Genomic DNA, 22,235 nt, shown 5'->3' on the forward strand with positions numbered 1-22,235 from the left:
GTCTGACAGAAACTTCATCCTCTAGGTCTCTGTACAAGTCTCCACCACACACCATTGATTTATTATTGTAACATATCCTAGATAGTGTTTCCTTTTTTGTATCATTCTATGGCTATATTCCAGGCCTATATCTTAAAAGTTTATAATCTGTAAAACATTCTAGGTCTTCAGATGTTTTAGATAATGCCTTTTCCTCAACTCTAATGTCATATTTTCATTCATTAGGTATTTTTGCTACACACAGGGATACTGAGAAGAGATTAGAGAAAGCTGAGCTCAGATATATAGTTGTGTTTAAAACCCTTACACCCATCTTTCAATTCTCTTTATCATTCTTCTATGTGGTGCATTTCTGTAGTTTAAACAACTCTCTGTAGAGAGTTGTTTAAAAAATCGGGCAAAACATGGATGATCTATGACGTTAAGGCAGACAAACACTGTTAAATATACTTTGATTGTCCTTGGGGCCAGTTCCAATAAACTCCACTGAATTGGCTACACCAATGAGCAAGAGGTCTCAACTATGAAGGTAGTTCATCCCAGGGGCATTTGTGGGGAAATGTTAGTTTCTCATAATAATGGGAGGTGGCTACTCCTTCACCTTGAAAAACTGTTCCATATGTCCCAGTGGGCATTCATGTAGGTGAAAGTCTGTTTAAAATGATCTGAGCCTTGAACCTGTTTCACATATAAAGAGCACAATCTACTTTTAACATGATTTTAATACACATTGAGCTTTCCAGAGCTACAACTACCATGTAAGAGAAAGAGCTTTACATCGTTTTGTTCAGAACTTTACCAAAAGTTGTTCACCACTTTGGAAAATCGTATCACTTGGAGCTATGCTACTTGTGGCATTTGAATTACCAATATGAAATTTCAGACTTCAGGTTATAAGGTTATAGTTTGTGTTTGCATGTTATGAATAAATACGTAGGCAAAGAGATTTGAGTCTTTTTTTTTTGCCAGTGTTGAAACCAAATATTAAATTTGCAAAGAATTATAGGAATCAGTGAAAATCATTAACAAAATTTCTTTCAAAAATATTTTGTATTATTGTTCTCTATATATGTAAAACGATGCATGATGCAATTCAAGGAAACTATATATAAGAGCTACAGACTTGAAATTATTTGTCTTGAGATTACCTGCTGGTTTCCAATCTCACTTTAGTAACTCCCTAGAGATCTGTCTCAACTTCACTTAAATGTCTTGATTGCCACTTCTTGCTCCAAGCCATCTTCTAGTCCCATTGTTTAGGAAGGCATATGGTCTGCAAGGCCTTTTTTAAATATTGGAAGATGAATATATGTTCTGAAATTTGGTGGGATTTCTTTCTTCAGTGCAATTCATTAGTATCACATGTTATCACATAGGGAATCGTGTTGACATTTCACTGAGCTGGTAAGGGCTGGCTCGTTTGTGAGAATATCATACTTCCTCATTTTCTCCCCAGTTTATCTTGGTGTATTTTTCATAATCCAATTTTGTTATTTCCTATTTTTAAAATTCATAAATAATTCTGATCAGTCATTATTTATTCCAATAGTGGTTTTTATTTTGTTATCTACCCATACTCCTGCTCTGTCATCCAGTATTCATCTGGACAATTTCATGCTCTTAAAACCATTTTTTAAAATATCTGATTCTTGCATTATATTTTCTAGTGTAGTTATATTTGAACATCAACATATTGAGAAAAATACCATTTTATTATAAACTGCTTTTCTTTTTCTTCTTTACATTATGGTTAAAGAATCATGTTGATCTTTTAGAAATAGGTTAAATTATCTCTAAATGTTGTTACAGGATAGTAAAATGAGTATAACAAAGTATTGTAGAAACAAGGGGACATTCGGTCTGACAGGGCTGAGAAACCACTGGTCAATACATGTCATACTCAGATTTGCCCTCAGAACATTATAACTTCATTGAGTTCATGTTTTAGCTTCTCATATTTACTTGTGGATAAACTTTCTGAACTGCTACTCTATTCTGTGTTTTTTTTTCTTAAGTTCCTAATATTAGAGATTTAATCTAGGGTTTCTTTTAAATTAATACATTTAAAGAATTCAGGAGAACCTAAAATGTTCCTTAAAATAATGCACACGTGCTACTTAGATAAGACATTAACAATCTATTTCATCCTGCATAACAAAGATAATTGTGCTTTTTACACTGATTTTGAAGTAGTTGTTTATATGCAGAAGTCTGAGTCTGCAAGATGATCAGTATTAGCTTAGGTTCCTCTAAAACCTATCTCAATTCTGGTGAAAAGTTTCCAACACTTCAGTTAAGATCGGTATCCACAATATTCTCATTTTACTAATTGTAAACCTAAGCAGACAGAATATGAGGCCAAAGGGGAATAAGCATCAAGGACTAGAAATCAGAATACAGGGTTTCCTACCTCCTAGGTCTATATTCAGAGAGGCCTTGGTTGAGGATTTAAAGGTGAAAGGCAGCCTCCCTGAGAGTGATCATGAACAGATGGGATTTAGGACTCTAATGAAAGAAAGGAGAATAACCTGAAAAACAAAGTAAATGAATTTAAATAAAATAAATGGGCAGAAATAAAGGGAAATAGTAGATTTAATAGAAAGGAATGTAAAACTCAAAAGTACATAGGGGGACTTGATGTTCTTTAGAGAAACATTTGCAAAATGGATGACCAGGTTAAACGTTCTAGTGTACTAGAAGGAGATGAAAAACAGGTGACCAAGTAGACTAAACCAACAGCTGGATAAAGCTCTAATATATTACAAGTGTCTGATTAAATATAAAGTAGGCCAGGTTCCAGCTACAAAGAAATATCCTGAATTTAGAGATCAAGCTAGAGGCTAAAGCAACAACTGGGAAGAATTTTAGATTAAAGATATTTAAATTTTTTTATGATGAGGTTTTTTGAATTTATCATGAGTTACAAGAAGCTGAAAGAGAATATACTTCCTTTTAGATGGTGCTGGAAATATAGCCAAGGACATTTGATAATTTAAAAAAATAATAATGCTATTTTCTTTTTTAAAGATTGCTGCTCTTGAGGATCAAATGGGATACAAGAGAAGGAAGCAAAAACATTAAGGTTGTTATCAAATCATCAGGTCTTTATACAATATTTCTTAGGATACTGAGTCTATTAGGCTAAAGTTTAATAAAATTGCTGAAGTGACTTAACATTAACAAATGCAAATGAAGTGTCTAGTAATTGGATTTTATAAAGGAACACTGGCAACCAGTTTAACACTTAGAAAGATGGATAAGTAATCATATTATCTGTAGTCAATATTCATATTGTCTCGTTCAGTGCATGATATAATGATTTTCAGAAGAAAACTATCACCACTGAAAATCAGTTTGCAAATTCATGTAAGATCACAAAAACTTGGTAATGGCCAACATAGCTTATGAGAAACAATCTATATCAGATCAGTTGATTTCCTTTGTGAGTCTGATAGGTTTTGTGGCTTAAGGAGGTAAAGGCTGTAGTAAATCTTGCAAATAATTTTGTTCCAGATTCGTATGTCAGATTCATAGACAAGACAGAAACTGAACATACCTTTGTCAATGGGATGCAGGGTTACTTGAAATAATAAGGAGGTGGAAGCAATAGAGGGGTAAAGTTATATTAATGAACTAATTACCAAGTAGGGTAAGTGGGGTTAATTTTTATGGATCACTTGAAAAGCAGAATAGGCAGAGAAACCACTAAATTTGAGGTGAAAATCAGTTTATGCATAGTCGAGATAAGATCAGGTTCACCTCTCACAATATTAAAGAAATTGTTAAAAATTTTATGTACATACACACATATGAACAGCATACACAATTATTTGAATTAACTTTTTTAACCCTTGATAATGGGTTATACTTAGATCTCTGAAGTCTTATTTCAAAGAGTCAGAGTACCAAGAAAATTTATTAAAGGGAAACAAAATTAATCCTAAAATGAAGGTTAAATGAAAATTCCATTTTAGAAGAAAAGACCGAGTACCAATTTCCAATTTTTATACTGTGATATTATATCAAGATTAAAAGTAACCAGCTGGTATCTCTGTCCACTCAGGATAGATAAAGGGGGGAAGAAAACTGCATCTCAGCAAGAAGGATTTAGGATAGCTCTTTGTGTAACAGGCAGTAAAATAGCTTTCCCAAGAAAGTTAAAGAATGGGATCCTCAGGAGATCAAGATTCCTTTACCACCTGTGTCAGGAATTTAGCCAACACCCTTGCCTGAGGGAAATAAACCTTCCAAATGCCTGCCGAAACTATTCCTTTTATTTTGGTAAAGAAATTCTTTTTGGGTGATTTAGATACTGAAAAAAAAACCCTGTAATTGTGCATTTGTATAGAAAGTATAGAAATTTGCCTTTTGTTTAAAATTTTTTTATTTAAATGTAGTTTTATTTATAAAGTTACTTATATAAATAAAAGTTTTATTTAAATGTAGTTTAGAAACAATGCCAAAGAAATTTTAAAAGCCCACTTAAGTTTTGTTCTATATCTAATTAGTATATTAACTGTTCTGAAGAAATCTTAAAGAGCCAGACATTTAAGTATTTTTTGATAGTTTTAAAACCAAAGTCTGAACAAATAATGAAAATTTTGGGGGGTACTGTTACATTAATTTTAAAATTAAATTTGCACTTTTTAAAATCTAATTTGGGAATTTAACTTCATAAATACTAACATGTGAAAACCTTCTACAATGGTTTATAGTTTCCTAATCCCAAATTCTGACTTTGATGATTCATTTTTATTCAAAGACTATTGCTGTTAAGAAATGGAGGGTTGAGGGAAAAGGGTTGGAGATTAAATGGATTCATTTATGAGAGAAAAATAAAATTAATGTAGTCTGAATGGCAGTGTGAACTGCTGGTCTGGAAGATAAGCAAGCTCGATTTTCTATTTATTGAGAAAAATTAGATTCATTTCTCACCATATTTAAAAGATCACTGGAAAAATTAATGTCTAATAATTAATTGCTAATTGTTAAATGCTAAAGCCAGTCATATTTCATATAGGCGAGTTGGCAAGAGGTGTCTGTATTCTGCTTCTTGACATTATATCCTGAATTATATCAACGCAAATCACCATCACGGTTGACACTAATTTACTCCCTTTTAGAAATTACAGTAGACAAGCCAAGGATAGAATAATCATGTAGATGAAGTACCATTCTGCTATTAGAGGTCACCTGCATAGACCCTGTCTGAAGTGCTTGCAAAATAAAATTGGTATGGGGAGAAGCTGCCACAATTTCCCTTCTTTTCAAATCACCCTGGACAGCTGACCAGAAAACAGCTTTAGTGTCTAGTGCTATTAATTCTTAACCGTCACCAGCTCTGACTTAATTAGGGAAGCAATTGAGAAATCAATATACAAAACTTCATAGTGATCAGAGTAGCAGGGACATACAGAAGAGGCCAAAACAGTGAATTTTAAGTAGTGATGGTTACTGGTGGAGACGTGTCCATGCAACACACATGCACAAAATGAGTCATTGTCACCATATGCACACTCACAGCCGCATGCATGGCCTATGTTAAAAGACTAAGCCCAAAAGTTTTCAACTTGATAAGAAGCATACGATTACTGTATTTTGTGATTCCTCATATCTACTATGAGATAGTAGAAAAAACAGAGGTGAATTTCAAGTTTTTAGTCAAATCCAGATTTATCCAGAGGTATTGCCCACTGAAACATCACCCTACAGTAGCTACAGGTCATGCCAGTGATTTCAGACTAATATAGGACACAATTAAAAATGACTGAAATGTAATATAGAGAAATAGAAAATGACTCTCATGCATGTACAGTTTACTACTACAGTAAGCTTAAAACCATACCCCCTGCCATCCAGGAACGTGAAACTAGTTTTAAGGAAACAAAAGAGGAACAAGTGAAGTGATACTGTCATGTAGCACTTTGATTACTTCATTTAATCTTGCACTCAAAAAAATTTTTTTTGGCTGAAATAGGCTTATGTGCCTCTTTCACACTGGAATATATTTAGCTTGATATCTGCTTCTTTCCAAATGGTTTAAATATTCAGGAGGTGTTCATTGTCAACCTAGCCTTGTACTTCTTGCAGGAAAAAGGAGTTCCTAATCATTTTGGTGACACGGCTGAGAAAGTAACAATGTCTCCAACAAAATCAAGCCATGATGTCTCCACCAGGCACCTGGACTAGCTGAGGGCAGCATGATGTTGCACTGAACAGGGCGTACAGCAGGCAAGTTAACATGCCAAGTAAAGGGGCACTTTGAGCATCGGATGATGAGATTTGAGTTCGTACATTACCTTTCACATTGCGACCATTGTCTGTTTTGAGCACATAAGGATAAAAAAAGAAAGAAATATAAAAAAGAAGACTAAAATTATGTTATATACACTGAATTACCTCTGTAAAAACAATCAGAGTAAACAAGATGTCATGACTGAAAATGTATCTTTGAAATTAGCATTTTGTACTATTCAACCAAGTAAAATGCATAAACCAAAAATGATATTTGCCATAGCATGCATTTTCAAATATGTGAAACATTTATCTCACTTAATTTAACTGGATTCCAAGATACAGGTTTTATAATTATGACAGTTTGGAGAAAGGCATTTCCAGCTGCCTGCGGTTGTGATAAAAACTTACGATCTTGTCCGAAGCCAATTTTAGTGGCAGTTCGACCATTATTCACAAAGAAAGACTGTGCAACATTTGGAATGTAAAGTAATTTTTTAAATATGATTTAACCTAGTAAGTTAACAAGGAAAATATTTCTAAGACAACAGCTTACCTTAATAAACCAACTTGTGTTATTAATCAGAATTCTGTTAACTGCCCCTCCCACAAATGTTCTTCAATGTATATTTTGAAAATACCAAATGTTGCTCAAAGAGTTACTCTTAGGCAAAAATAATTGTAAGAAATCAGTGAAAGATTTGACTATTAAAAGTAATATGAGATTTTTAAGTTTATGTTGTCACAAGGGACTCAGTGTAATAACTAAAATATTTAAGATATTCATTTATATTATCATGGGCTGTTTTCAAGTCTCAGAGTGGAGTGTTTTCAGATTTATTTTAAGATTAGCAATCTGACTCTTTGATGCATATTTGCTACTAACAAAATATGCATTACTAGTTTTGAAACAAACAAGCTTAAAATAAATGAAGTCATGTCAAAACCATTCAAATATATCCAAGATTTGAAAAATCTGTTCAACATTTGTTGAGATCTATGCTAATGCCGTGCATATTTAAAATCTTGGGATATATCATAATTGTTTCAAAGCTTACAACTGAAGCAATTTCAATAATGTGGTATATTGAATTGCTAGTGTAGACATTGCCTTCCACAGAGATACACAAATTTGTGACCTTATGTGAAAACTCTGCCCTCTTTGAGGGACCATAAAAAAGCAAATAGGGATTATATAGAATTACCTATCTCCATCAGAAGCTGGGCCCCAAATCATTAGTAAAGTAACAGCTGCTTATAAGTAGTTAAAAATTATAACATTACTTATCAAACCTCAAAATTACATATAAAGATTTGCAAATTCCCAAAGAACCTGATTAGAAGCTGCATCATGTGTTTAATGCTGCTTTGACATTCTAAGAGCATTCAGTCTGTGCACTGGTGCTAGTTGAGACCTTGTTATTTATCCACGACAACCTAAGTGCAGAAATTAGAGTAAGTATTTAGAGTCTCGTAGCAATTTGACAGAGCAATTTTATGTCTGGTCAATCTAATAATAAAACAATTGGGGTTTATATTTTCTGTTTTTTGGTTTCATTTTTCTAATAGTGTTTTCTTTTTATATTTGCAAATGTATTTGTTTGTGATGGATTAGAAAAAATTCTGGTCCTTCACCGTACGTGGTTTGGGAAGTAGAGTTCCAAGGTACTTGATAATGTAGATTAAATAAAAGGATAATGTAAAATATTATGCACTACTATATTTGCAAATTATTTAAAGTTCTATAAAGATAGCCTGTATAGGAGGAAATTTCTCTTCTTGAATGAGGAGGCAATAATCTGAATTCAAAATCTGCCGCATGTGGGATTTAACCTGTTAGCCAGTCATGTGAATTCATGAAACAAAAATCAGTTTAAAAAATTTTCATTTTCATGTGGCATTGTGTGTCAACTATACTCAAATAAAAAATAATAAGACATTTTTAAAAAAGTTTTCCAGCTTCCTTTGTCAGTGGCTCAGTTTCTAAAATATACCAAATTATACAGCTCCCTTAGGAGCTGTAGTTTCTTCTCTGCTAATCAGTGATTTTGTAGCTAAAATTGCTCTAAAGCTGAACTACAAAAAACCCTCTGAATTTATCAATCGATAGCCAAATGACTCGCGCATCTGCCAGAAAGTGATAATTTTTTGGAAAGTAACATAGCTTGGGTGGGGGAGGGAAATCGAGGATGACCTCACTACTAAGGGTCCTGAATAGAGAAATGCAGAAATGTTAAATCATCCTTTCCCATAATTGTATCAGCAACTACGTACTAAATAAAGACCACATAGATCTGAAGAAAATAAAGTGAAATCGTGAAATCTGATCTAACCTACTCAGCACCACTAGCAAACCACAGGCTAAGTCTGTACCGTGAGCTGATCATGTATCATTTACTATGTAAGAATGTTATTATACTGTAACTCAGGCAATAAGGCCAATTTCTGAAGCCAGTACGATTCCTAAAGATGCTTACCCTAAGTGGACTGACTAACTAAAATGTATGTCAGTCATCTGAATCACCCTATGGGATTTATTGCTGTTCAGCCATGGGGTTCATTGCTCAAAGATCAAATTTCAGAGTCCGGAGATATTGAGCATGCCATTACTACATAGTATGGGGGCCTGAGATGATTATTCAGTTTGGGAATTGTCCTTGATTTTATTTTCCTTTTGACCTTCTTTAGACCACAGATTAAAACGGATGTGCTAATTGCTTTTGTACCAGATACAGTTTCTCAAACCTATCATGGAAAACTCTTCCTTCTGTTTTTGTGATACTGACTTCTCTCTTTTTGAATTCTTCCTGCCAATTCGTTTTCTTTCATCACTTCTGCCTTCTCATTTTCACTGTGCCCTTTACATAAAGCTCCCCCACATGATTCAAGTATTATGGAGTACAATCATGTCCTGTTGTGTGTGGTTCTGAAACATACTTCACGAGCACGGTCCTCTCAATTTCACACCAACATTTATTGAGTTCCTGCCATGAAAAAGGCAGTCGTGATACTAAGGCTGCAGAGCTAACTGTGCCCGAGCTCCCGCACTGGGGAGCTCACAGAAACATAGCGCTTTGCATATCTAACAGAAATGACTTATCACGTGGAATAAAGGTAGAATGTAATAAATGCTATAATATGTGCAAACACTGCTTTGCACACTCAGGTGTGATATCATTTAATTCTTTTGGTTTGGGAAGGGGAAATTGGTCCTTATGCCCATGAGAGGCAGGATGAGGAGGGACAAAGTGGAGAAGAGTTATTCCTGGCAGAACAAAGTAATGAAGCAAGACAATGTGTGAGGCATTTTTGGGAAAAAGCAATTATCTCTGTGCAGGTTTAGAGTAAAATATATAGTAGGGGAAGGAGTCTTGCAGGAGCAGGAAGTAAGGCTTGAAAAATAGCTGTGGCCAGTTAGCCTAGCACCCTACACCATGAGCCCAGGGATCAGATCTATGTTTTAAGAAGAAAACTCGCAGCCCCAGCTACAATGGTGGGCATGCACGGTAATGGATACCACAGGAAGAACAGTGGGCCTCTCAAGGAGCCAAACTTGTGGGATTCAGAAGAGTGGGACTGATACAGCCATTCAACAGATACTCTGAATCTCCAACTCTGGGGGAAAGTTCAGTGGGTCCACAGATCCCTCCTACCACAGGAAAGCACTGCGTGGTGGATGGTGGACTCTAGAGACCAGTGGTCCTGGGTGTGAAAGCTGACTCTGGCACTCTGTAACCTTGGACCAGTTATGTATGTAGCAAACCTAAGCCTCAGTTTCCTCATCTATAAAATGGGGCTTAATAGTAATTCCTAACTCACAAACTTGTTATAATTAAATGAGAGTTAATGTGTGTCAAGAATTTTACATTGCCTCACACATAGCGAATACCCAGTAAATGTTGGCCATCATCATGTTAATAATGAATTCTTTTCACCAGTGTCTTTTGAGCATTGCTGCTTTCACTACTGGCTAACGTAACAGTGTGAACACAAAGAGGCCAGGGAAAGATAAATGAATTCTGACTTGCTCTGACTTTGGTTTTCAAGTTGGTCTTTCAATACTCTCAGGGTTTGTTTTGGTTGTTTTTCCCCTAAACCTTTCCCTTTCCTCCTTCCGATCTCCACCCAACCCAATCATTTATAGCTTTCTGATGACTCAGTACACCACATTTTATACACCTCTTCCTTTGGAAAGACTTGGTTCATAGTCCTGTGAAGACACCCTACTCGTTCTGCCCAAGGCTTGACTATTTGCTAAATGCAGCAAAATTAATTATGTTTGAGATGATAGTGTCATCACCTAAGCATATCTTATATAAGGCATTAATTAACACTCCATAAAGTAGGCAGATAATGGTTATCATACCATTTCAGAAACACAGAAAAGAAGCAAGAAGAAACCAAATTATTCACTATGGTTCAAAGAGGAAATCAGTAACAACTCTGAAAGTAGGACTCCTAAGTTTTAGTTGCCATAATTTATTCACATTTCTTCCCCTGAGGCATAGGGATTAATGACAAAATTAAAAACAATATGGATATTACCTTTCATTAGTCCATTAATGTACGTTTCCATATTTAAAAAAAACAAACATACCTTCACTGGCATGTCGGTCTCTAAATATGTTCTTGGGGTGGACACTGAATCCTTCTATATCGTGAACTGAAGAAGCCCTCCGTATGCTACAAATGCTTTCCTTCGATCTGGAATGAGTCAGCTGGGTACTTGACTGCAGCATGTCAGGGTAGAGTCGGTCCCATTGCCTTTTGGGAGAGGAATGGTCAAGAGGTCCAGATATATTCACCAAGGGTGAACATTTGCTGGGCTGTATCAAGGCCTTTGTATCATCTGCTTCAGAGGGACTGCAGCTCTCTTTTGTAGGAGACTTGAAGTGCTTCATGGCTACTGAATCATCACTGTGTTTAGATGAATCGATTACCACCACATCAGGGTCTTCTTGTGGTAAGGACTGCTTTCTGTAAGTGAGAACTCTCAGACCAGGGAATTTGAACCCAAAAAGTTTCCCTACAAATGGAGACAGGAAAAAACATTATTACCAGAAAATACACACACACACACACACACACACACACACGCATTATACATGTATAAGACATATCCCTTAAGACAAACAAATGAACGAGTATCGTTGACTCAAATTTAAATGCCATGTAAAAAGAGTTATTAACCAATACTTAATTAAGTCATTTACAGTTGGAATGAGGGATATTGTAGAAAACTTCTGAGGCTAATATGAATTGCCATATAAGCAGTAAGAAAATAGTGAAATAATCTTATCCTGTTTCTGATGGTTAAATACACTCCAGTGACATGAAAGCATGCATTACTTGGATGACACAAGGTTTCTTATTTCAATAAATTAAAGACATATTACACATTATTACACATCACATAGTGTTAAAAACACTATACATCCATTTTTAAGGAAATGTGAAGGGTTGAATAGAGTTTAGAAAGAAAAAGAAGGGATGGGGCACCATATGTAAAAGGGACAGACACAGGAGAGATTATAGTGCATTTGTGTGTTTGTACTTGAAGGTTTGTACTTGGGGTTATTGTACTTAAGTAAGAGGGAAGAGAGTGAGGTGGGCATAAGAAGTTGGCCTGACATACCTAGAAAGTTTGCAACAGATAATACTGTGAGTCATGTGTGGATTGGAAAAGTGGGGTCTACTATGTATGAAAACATTCCTCATTCCATTTGAAATTTTTGAAAGGCTTTTGGTTTCAGATGGAGATATAAAGACAAGAATTTCTTTTTCCTGATATTTTTTTGTTCCAAAATCTGAGAATATGGCATGAAATGTTATACATATCTCAGTGGATGATGTTTAGAAGGACAACTAAATCTAACATTAAAAGGTGGATATTAAAATTAAAATTTTAACTAATAAATGCATAAGCTTACTGGCAGTAAAAATGAAAATCTAAACAAGAGCATATCATTTTCCACTCCTCAATTTAGCAGTAAATAAAACACACACACACACACAACATGTAGTGATGGCAAAAAATGCTGGTGAGCATTCTGGCACTTTGCTGATGGGATTGCAGATTCCTACAAATTCTTCATAAAATCATTGTACGATATCTATTAAAATGAAAATATGTACTTTTAAATCTCATTTATAGGGTAGTACAAAGGCACACAAAAACAAGACACAGTCTGAATATCCATTAGAAGGAGAATGGTTGAATAAATCATGGCATTTTCGTACTTAGGAATCTTCTTTTAAAAAAGTGTATATATATGTATATACATATACATATATACACATATATATGTATATATATATATATTTTTCATTAGAATTAGAAGTTTATTCAAAAATAGCATTAAGTGAAAAAACAAGTTTCAGTTTAATGTTTATGACATTTCATTAAAAATTATAAAAGGCTACATTTGTCCATGTAAGTTTTATAGCAGTAGAGAAAGATGTGAAAGAACACACACTAAACTCATAATGTTGACTAGCTAAGTGGGTTTGGAAGGCATTGTACTGCATTCTTCTTTATATACCTTTATCATTTGTTATATCAAGCATGCATTCTTTATATATATATTTTAAAAACTACTAAGGTAAAACTCCTACTTCTAAAAGAAATGAAGAGGTAAGAGAAAACATCCAAACACTATTGTATGATTCAAAGCCTTTCCAAGTATCGTCTACAAGAAAATGCAGAGTTTCTAAACCCTGTTGCTAGTGAGGTAGTCTACGTCCACGAGGCGCCATGGCTTGGCGATTACACATTGCCCTTCTAGTCAGTCAGTGGGAGTCTTTGGGCTACAATATGATCTACCTTCTTATATTCTTTGAGTATCATAGGCATCCTTATCTTTAATATATTTACTGTGAACTTTTCCTCAGTGCATTGAGGGTGCTTTTAAAACATGGAAGAACACTCTCAAAACTCATGGACTTTTCTGCATTTTATATAAATACACTCTTCCAGTAAATGGCCTTATCTACACACATGGTTTCAATTCCATATTTCATCCAATGACTCATAAATCTACATCTCTAGCCCAGACCTCTTCTCTTAGTTCCAAACCTGCATATCTATTGGCCTCACTGACATCTTCACTTGAAAGTCTTAAAGACACCTTGAAATCCCACAACAAATCCAATCTCATGATCTATCTTTCTGATTCTAGCCCTTTTCCTGATTAACATTTCTGTCCCTCAGTGGACCATAGGCCTCAGGGCCCCTGACTATTTTGCTTACCAAATCCCACCTCTGACAGAATGCCTGAGCATGATAAATGAATTTCTATAAGCAGATCCTAAGTGATAATATGCTTCAATTCTGACTGTGGAAAACCAGGATATTTAATTGCTCTCACCAACTTAATTAGATAATCTTAGCCTTCTGGAATTGTATTGACCCATGTTTACCAAAAATGATTGACTGAGTGGAACTCAGTAGCTCATGGAAATGGTGAACTCTCTACCATGCCCTTCATACCTGATGCAACTCTAATTGTTAATTTTACCTTTTTCAGAGGTTATTAATTGCTGCCATTCTGGTTCTGTATATGTTCTAATATACAGAAATGTTTCAAATGCCTCATTTTATGTAAAATACCCATTACAGAAAATTTTAGAATTAAGCAGATTAATTTATTATTGTAAGCTTTCATTTGTGGGCTAGTAGTTAACAGTGTTCAATACAATTGTAACTGAATTTATCTTTCTGATAAATGACACAATGCGCAAACTCCAAAGATATCCACCTTTAAGTTCTAGATTAATAAATTGTAGATGAGAGTAACCGATCTGTGCAAATAAGATTAAACAACAGTGTATCACAGTAACTGTTTTGCAAGCATTCTTACATAATTCTACTAACAACTCTTATATGCTTAAGTAAATTGCCAAGTTAAAAATCAGTGAACTGCATCAAAGTCACTTGATTAGTTTTTAATGCACATGGAATTGACTTGTAAAGCAGTTTACAAATCAATTCTGCAAGCTTACTACAATGCACTGAAGGTCAATGCCTACTTTTATTCATTTTTCATCAGTTACATTACCCTCCTCCTTTAAAAACAATTCACTGCCTTTCTTAAATTAATGACCGCACAAGGCATTTGGTTTGCTCCTGTAGTTTGGTCATATCCAAGGTGGTACAGATGGTCTTTTCTGCATCACTAGGTTCATATGACCATGTTATATTGCATTACAGATTTAGTTGTCTAACTGCAGCTCATCCGGAAAGAATACACATTGAGAATTTTGTTCAATGCTAGCACTATCAGGCATGAAATATAAAGCATAGACGAGTATAATCCTGTCACGGTTCTTACCACTGAAAAATACCCTTATAAGTTAAGTCTCCATATTGTACTATATTTGCTTCTTAACTTAAACAACCAAAATAGATACTATTTCGCCTTTTGTTTCCTAAAACTTTTGACAAATCTGAAATAAGAACAACAGAATACCCATTTTTACACTCTCTCACGTAATTGTAAGTACTGATAAACTGCTTACACGAACATGATTTTTATCTAAGATGTATCTAGTTTATAACACACATGAATGAACTATTTCTACAATGTCTTTCTCAGAACATGTCACTTTTAAGAAGCTGCCTAATATAAAGTTTGGAAGCTTCATCTAAATGTATCCTGTGTCGTATTTAACTGAGAGGTTTTACTTCTCACCCATATAGGCACACAGATAATCCATCATCGTTCTCTTTAAAAAGCCTGGAATTATGACTCCAATCTTTATACACAAAGATGTTAAATATGTGGCCCAAGGCCAAACAGGAAATCAGGATAAAGTGAGAATAAAACAGCAGTTTCTTTTATTCAATTTCAGTTTTACACAAGACTTGGTGTTTTCCTGGGCCATAAATAGCCATATTGAGGATTTAATGAGAATCATAACTCTCTTCTAAATAAATGTAGATAAATGCATACACACATTTTTATTTTTGATATCAGAGGATGAATAACAAAATCCCCCACCCCTAAGGAAAACCCTTCTACTAACCTCCCCTGGGGTTCCCTGGGATTAGTTGACTCTTAATGTTCCTTTCAGTTCTGAGTTTCTTTGCTTATATATTTATGCTAATCATAGTTTTCACAAAATTATAATGATCACAGCTACGTTTCTATCTGATCTCCCGTGATAACGGGACTTTAGAATATAGTTTTGCTAAACTTTTCCGAATGGAGAAGACCTCATCAGACCTTAGAACTGCTATTTCTCTCTCTTTCTCTCTTATCCACTCCTCTGGGAGCTGGTTCTTATCTACTTGAATTTGGAAGAAAACAATTTTTCTAATTTAAGAATCGATCTGGGAATATTAGAAATAATATTTCTTGCAGAAACACAAGTATTTCCCCAAAGTCCTCCATTTATATCTGATCATTGAATTTCCTCACAACTACAAGTTCCCAATCATTCTCTTCATTCGACTTCTCTTCATTTCTGCAAACTCTTAGAACTTTGATTATCTAATAATTTTACTACGAAAACCCAGTTAAATATAAATGGAAACAATTTACTCTTGCTTGGTTCTGCTTCATTGAATTATGGACTAAAAATTAGAGAGAAAATTTAGTTCAAGAAGTCATGCAAAGTAGAGGATACAGTGGGGTAAGGGAGGGGACTGTATGGGGGGTGGGAAATGGGGGATACTGTAAAGACCCTGAGCAGATATATTTCCCCTCACAAAGGAGTAGAGGCAATGGGAGGTTGGATCCTAAGAAAGATCTGTGCAAAAGGTCTTATGAGGAGCGTTCTCAGGAGATATTCCTGAGGAAAAGGAGGGAGACAGGATTGCACAAAGGAAGTTAAACTCATGCAAATGCAATGGGAGCTTTAGCCAGCCCTCTTAGGAGCTCTGGAGCTGGACAGGCCCTTCCGAGTGATGCCAAATTCAAGTCAGGGTATCTGGCCTTTGTCTCCCTGCAACAGCCAGTCACCTGCTACAGCCACCTCATGAGAGGGCCCATAACCTACATAAGGCAGTTCCCTGTCTTTGACTACAACTCTCAATGAGGAGCAGAGTTGTGGGTACTCAGTAGCCAATATTCCCAGCAGCAGGGTTGTCCCAGTCCTGAGGAAGGTGTCTGGCTGAATAGCACAGTGTCCACAGTGCAGGGCAGGAAAAATAGCCAGATTTTGGTCCAAAAAAAAAAAAGCCCTATCTTCTGAATTAAGTCTACTATCAGCTATTATCACACAAAATAAGGAATAGTGAATTACTGTCTATGTACCTTTCTAAAATCATGGTATTCACACATCTAACGCTTAAATTGGAAGCCTTAAGATCACTGTGAGATTTTCTCCAGCCAAATAGCTCTGGATGTGCAGAGAAATATGACTTTAATCTCTGAGTCAGAGAGAGCAACAGATCGAATTTGATGGGAGAAACAGGGAAGATAATTGACATATCTGCCTTGTCTTTTTAGGGATAAATTTCCACAGAGGTACCCTGCAAGGAGATAAATCTTTCCCACTCCTAAATGTGTAATGAGTATACGATACTGCCCAAAGGCTGCTAGAACAACCCATAATATTGTCAAAGAAAGTAGTAGTTGGCAGTTAGACTGAGAAAAAGGATCACTCAGTGTGAACTCAGTACTGACCTGGTTAACCTGATTAGTGGGTGACAAATGGGCAGTACAGCCAGTGTGGTCCTAATGTTAGTGACCAGAAAAGATCACCAGGAAGTCCATCCACCTAGTAAATGAGAAGCTAAATTAGGGACCCTTTAAAGGAGCAAATGTGGTCAGTAATGCCTTGAAAAGACTAAGACTCCTGGGAGATTTCCTAGGGTGAGAGATACCAAAGAAAAAGCAGCAACTTAGAATAAGGCAGAATTAGAATCTTGAAGCAATGTGAGTCCTGACCCAGTAGCGCATGGCACACATGCGCGGAGGTGGGGGAAGTTAGTGCTGCAGTAGCAGTGACAGCAATTACGGGAGCTGCAGCAGCAGAGAACTTCTGGAACAGGTTCATAAATGCTGATGATGTCTCAGAGACACTGCTTCCAACCTGGCCAGGTCATCGTGAAAGCAAAGAAGCAGAAAGACAGTTTTAGGATAAAGGAGAGAAGGCAGAAAACAGGGCAGGGTGGTGGGCTGCTTTCAGCTACCCAAACTTAAAAATATCTCGGTGCAGAGGGATTGGAAATGAAAGCAAACACATCAGTAGTATACATACCTAATAAGGTTTCTATGTGATAACTACTTAATATATCAATGTTTCCTTTATTGATAATGTTACTGTGTTTCTCTTCAATAGATTTCTTCCTTTTCCAAATGCCAGGTTAAAGAAGCCATTCAAATGTGTGAACATAATAACATCTGAACCTAAATTGATCTGGGATGACCATATAGTTAGCACGTTGACAGGGACTCTCTTGATGGAACATTCCAAACACAAATGGTACAGAGAGCAGTTGCCCAAGTGCAGTATGAATAGGGACTGTCCCTGATTTGGTTGTTGCTAGGTAACAAATGTTTCCAAATGATATGCACATGAGGACTTTTTAGCATGGATATTCTGATTTAGGCAGTCATTAACATTCATTGTTAATAAAGAGATAAAACATAATATTTTCAACTACCAGCAATTTTCCTGATCTTAGAAATACGTATTTTGCCCAAATTCTACGGGGAAAACTTAAGATAAAGTTGACTGCAACCTGTGACTGAACTTTTCCCAGATTTCTTTTAGCAACCATGTCAAGTTCCCTTTCTAGATCAAATTTAATCTTTAAAAAGAGGAAAATTCCAAACCTACGATAATAGTCAATATTAGTTACGTTGTAAAACCTTTAATTAAATTCTTCTGAATAATAGATTGTTTCTATAGTAATGCTCACTGAGGGGGAAACTCTATATTACTACTGCAGCTCTTCATCTTCGAATTAAAGAATAACTTTCAGCTCCAATGGAGAATAGTGAAAACACTGTGAATGCCCTTTTATAAGCCAGGATATAGAAAATTTCTTTGTTCCTTAGCTTGAGGCCTGAAAACTGAGATGCAAATTTGAGGGAGTAATGTAGCTATTCAGGCAAATATATATTTTATGTGTCAATTATTCAGAATATTGGGTCCAAACCATAAATACATTTTTAGTGGTTTAAATTAGTTAGATAATTGCGTAAATTACCAGCTGCATTTTGTGTGTATAGACTTAGCTTCGGTCAAAGCTTTTAGAGTAATTCAAACTTTTATTTTAATAAGCATAAAAGTAGAAATTCTCTTTTGATTTGGAGACTATAATTTTAATCCTTTCAAAGATAATGGGATCTCCTTTGTCCTACCTTAATAAGATTAGATTAGATTAAAAAGTTCACTTTTGAAAAGAACTATAAGAATAAGAGACTATAAAAATTTAACTTTATTATATTTTCACATTTAGTTTCATTTAAAATTTATCTTTATAGGTTTATGTAAACATTAATTAACTTATACCAATAGTTCTCAAACTTTAGTGGCTATCAGAATGACCTGAAGGGCTTGTTAAAACACAGATTGTTGAATTTCTGTGTTTCTGAATCAGTCGTTCTGGTGTAAGGCCCAAGAACTTGCATTTCAAGCATGTTGCAAAATGATGCCAATGGTCCCACACTTGGAGAATCACTGGCTAATGCTCATTCGGTAGGAAAATTAAAAAAAGAAACTAATTACTCAAAAAATAACTTATTCATCTGTTTCATAGTCTCCAAAAATGTATTGGGTACTTATTATATGCAAGAGGTTGGGGATGCATGGAAGAAAATACATCCCCGCTATGAACTAGAACTGAAGGGATCTTGACCACTTTAAATAAGGTAGGTTTTTTTGCAGTTTTCCACAGACTTTACCCTCTCTCTATTTTTATTCATGGCCTTCTTCAGTCATTTATGTGACTTGTCCACTGGGCAAACAGATATGACCAATGCTGTAGTAAAGACAGGTATGAGATATCATGATGTCGCAGAGTCAGGAACAAGTAAATTTTTCTAGGCAAGTTAGGAATGCTTCATAGATAAAAAGTTCTTTGGAGAAAGAATCCTAGAGGGATGAAGGCATTCTATTAGAGGGGATGCATGTTATATAAACAAGGTTGTATAAAGCATGTGGTGGTTTCAGGGAACCACCACTGAAATACAGGATGGGATGGGGGGAAGTGATGGGATATAAGGCTAGAGAAGTATAGAGGTCATGCCACAGGTATTTTGTATAACGCACAGGACTTTGGAGTTTTATCTTGTTAGTAACAAAGAACTATTTAAAGGATATAAAAAGCCGAGTATTATAATTTGATGTCCAGCAGTGTGACATTTGATCCTGAGCAAAAGAGGCTGACCGCAGGGGTATCGGTTATGAGCTCATTGCATCAGCCCATGAAAGATATGTTGGGGACCTACTAGGCAATTACAGAGGGCTGTGTGAGAGAGATAGCCACAATGTTTCCATGATAGAATTTGATCACTCTTTGGTTGAGAGAAGAGAGGATTAGAGAGAAGGAGAAGTTTAGCATAACCCCATGTTTCCAGCTGTGGTGGCTTGGATGACACTATTCAGGATGTATAAAGAGCAAGATTTTTTTGATGGAATGAGTGGATGGCAGTTGGAGATGGAAAGATAAGTCTTAACCTGAAATGCTAAGTTTTCCAGAATTTAAAAATCTTCCAAAGGAGATGTCCAATGGGCAGTTGAATATATGAAGTTCTAAGTAGTAAGGAAAGTCTAGAGAAAGTTTGAGCTGGAGATACTGATTTGTGAAGGGGTATTTACCCTGTAGGTCATGGATGAGTTTGGCCAACCAGGGTGTATACAGAAGATGACTAAGGAGAATAATAAGAGCTGCTACTGGGGGATAAACAAACAGCGTTTATGAGTAGAGTAGAAGGAATAGCAAAATGGTCCCAGATTAGCTGCCACAGAGATCAAAAGAAACAAAAGAGTATGTCGTGGAACATAAAGGAACAGAGAGAAAAGAATCAGATTTAACAAGGTACACTCAACCTAGAGGGCAACATATAGAATACAACAGAGTTCAGTTATAGTGGGCCGAGAAATGAAGAAAATAAGGAAAATGAATGAGTAGATATGGAAAATCCAAATGCCTTTAGGAAGAGACAACATAAATAATGAAAGCCAGCTAGAAACAGACAATAAGGACAGGTGAGGATTGCGGCAAACAGGGGAGTGCACACCTTATTGAAAAGTGTTCTGCTTGTAAGTATTCTGCTTATTGCCAACATGTAGTCAGATTCTCATATTTTTCCAAATAAGCCAGAGATTTTCGTTTTATGTGTAATCTTCCAATTTTTAAATGTTGGCAACAAACTTGACTAATTAAAACTTTGAGAAAATATTATGTGATAGAAACAATGTGTCTGCTGAAGTACAGGCTACTCTCAGCAGCATGAGTGTGAAGAAAAGGAAAAGAGCCAGTGGAAAATATTGGGGGCAGGGGCTGGGATTGGTGAGGACAGGCTTTGAAGGCATGGAGGAGAGAATGGGTGCAAGTGAAGTCTGAGCCTCAGTTAACATTGCTGGAACGTTTTGCTGAGGGTGGGCTTGTTAAAGGAGTTCCTGCCTGCACCTTCTCCCTTACTCTGAGGTGTGGGAGGTGAGGGTAACTGTGGGGACCAATGAGAGGATTTGTGGTTAAGAGACATGAGAAGCCTGACAAAAGTTTAAAATATTTGGTAAAGGAAAACAGTGAAAGATCTGGAAAAAAAATTAAGATCCCATATATAGTTTTGACTTATATAATCATGTATAAATTAAACAATAAAGTTCATAATCTTTCTGTAAATAAAAGAAACAATGTGGGCCTGTTTTCTTGTTGAGAAACATTTCTTTTCCTTTCTTTTTTTTTTTTTTTTTTTAGATTTTATTTATTTGACAGAGAGAGACCAATGAGAAAGGGAACACAAGCTGGGGGAGAGACAGAGGGAGAAGCAGGCTTCCTGCTGAGCAGGGAGCCTGACGCGGGGCTCGATCCCAGAACTCTGGGATCATGACCTGAGCCGAAGGCAGATGCTTAACAACTGAGCCACCCAGGTGCCCCAAGAAATATTTCAAGTTTAGTAAAATGAGAACATTTCATAGATTTTTGACAATGATGGCAAGAGTATATTAAGTAGACTTAAATTTAAACAAAAACTATCCTAAACTGATATGAGGAGTGAAAACGTTACTAGTTAAAGTTTACTTGGGGATATGAGCTTAAGATCAACTTTCATAGTGACTCAAACTGACTTTCCGATTTTAAAATAAGTTAAAAACATACAATGCATTTGTTTTCTGTTTGGATGTATATTGTTAAATCAAGAAATTTTTGTTTAATTGAGGTCCCCCTAAATTCCGTTAAAAATTTTCAACAAACAAAATGTGTGTGTGCATGTGCGTGAAAGAAAGTCAGACTTGTGGTCCTAGACCCCTGCTATAAAATAGATACATAAAACTCAAACATACTTGTAAATAATTTAAACTGAACCTTAAATATATTTAAGGTTATATATTAATAAATAAATATATTAAATAATAAAGTGACAGTCTCTTAAACTTGATTAGCAAAAACACATAATTTGGTTATCTTCCACACTGTGCAAATATTTCATAGAAACAGATATTAGAGCAGAAAAAAAAGAGAACACATTTTCCCCATTCTATTAGTTTTTTTAGATGTGGCCCCTATTTAGTTCGTAGGAAAAGTACAATTTTCTCTTCCACTTGATATTATTTCCATTCTTCAGATTCTAGGGTTTTTAAAGAAACCATCAATGAGAAAAGGCTTAATTATACATTTTATTTGGCATTTATATTTTTTTACTTAGCAATTAATTGACTCAATTATGCAGTATTTATCAATTTGATAGACTTATCAATATAATACTCTCTCCTGTACTTGCTTCATCCCAGGGGAAATAAGTCATCTATTTGTGGCTGGTTCTATATCTTCAACAGAGAATACGTCTGTGAGAAATTCATTTTTCCCAGAGAAAGCTGCT

General features: G+C 35.5%; 1 protein-coding gene across 3 annotated transcripts in view; it reads right to left on the minus strand.

Moving 5' to 3' along the window:
- Positions 1–22,235, minus strand: part of KCNH7 (potassium voltage-gated channel subfamily H member 7) — a 456,827-nt gene that overhangs the window by 117,366 nt on the left and 317,226 nt on the right. For 2 of the 3 annotated variants that reach the window (XM_087864433.1, XM_087864420.1), the window contains exons 4-5: positions 10,832–11,260; positions 6,300–6,320 (exon numbers count right to left, since the gene is read on the minus strand). In XM_087864433.1, the coding sequence (XP_087720559.1) occupies positions 6,300–6,320; positions 10,832–11,260 (450 nt within the window). Of the gene's footprint in view, positions 1–5,845; positions 5,870–6,299; positions 6,321–10,831; positions 11,261–22,235 lie in introns of all 3 variants that reach the window. The other variant, XM_087864413.1, reaches the window with a different exon arrangement.

This window comes from Ursus americanus, chromosome 1, assembly GCF_024610735.1.
Source record: "Ursus americanus isolate L20-20 chromosome 1, mUrsAme1.1.p, whole genome shotgun sequence".
Taxonomy (NCBI): Eukaryota; Metazoa; Chordata; class Mammalia; order Carnivora; family Ursidae; genus Ursus; species Ursus americanus.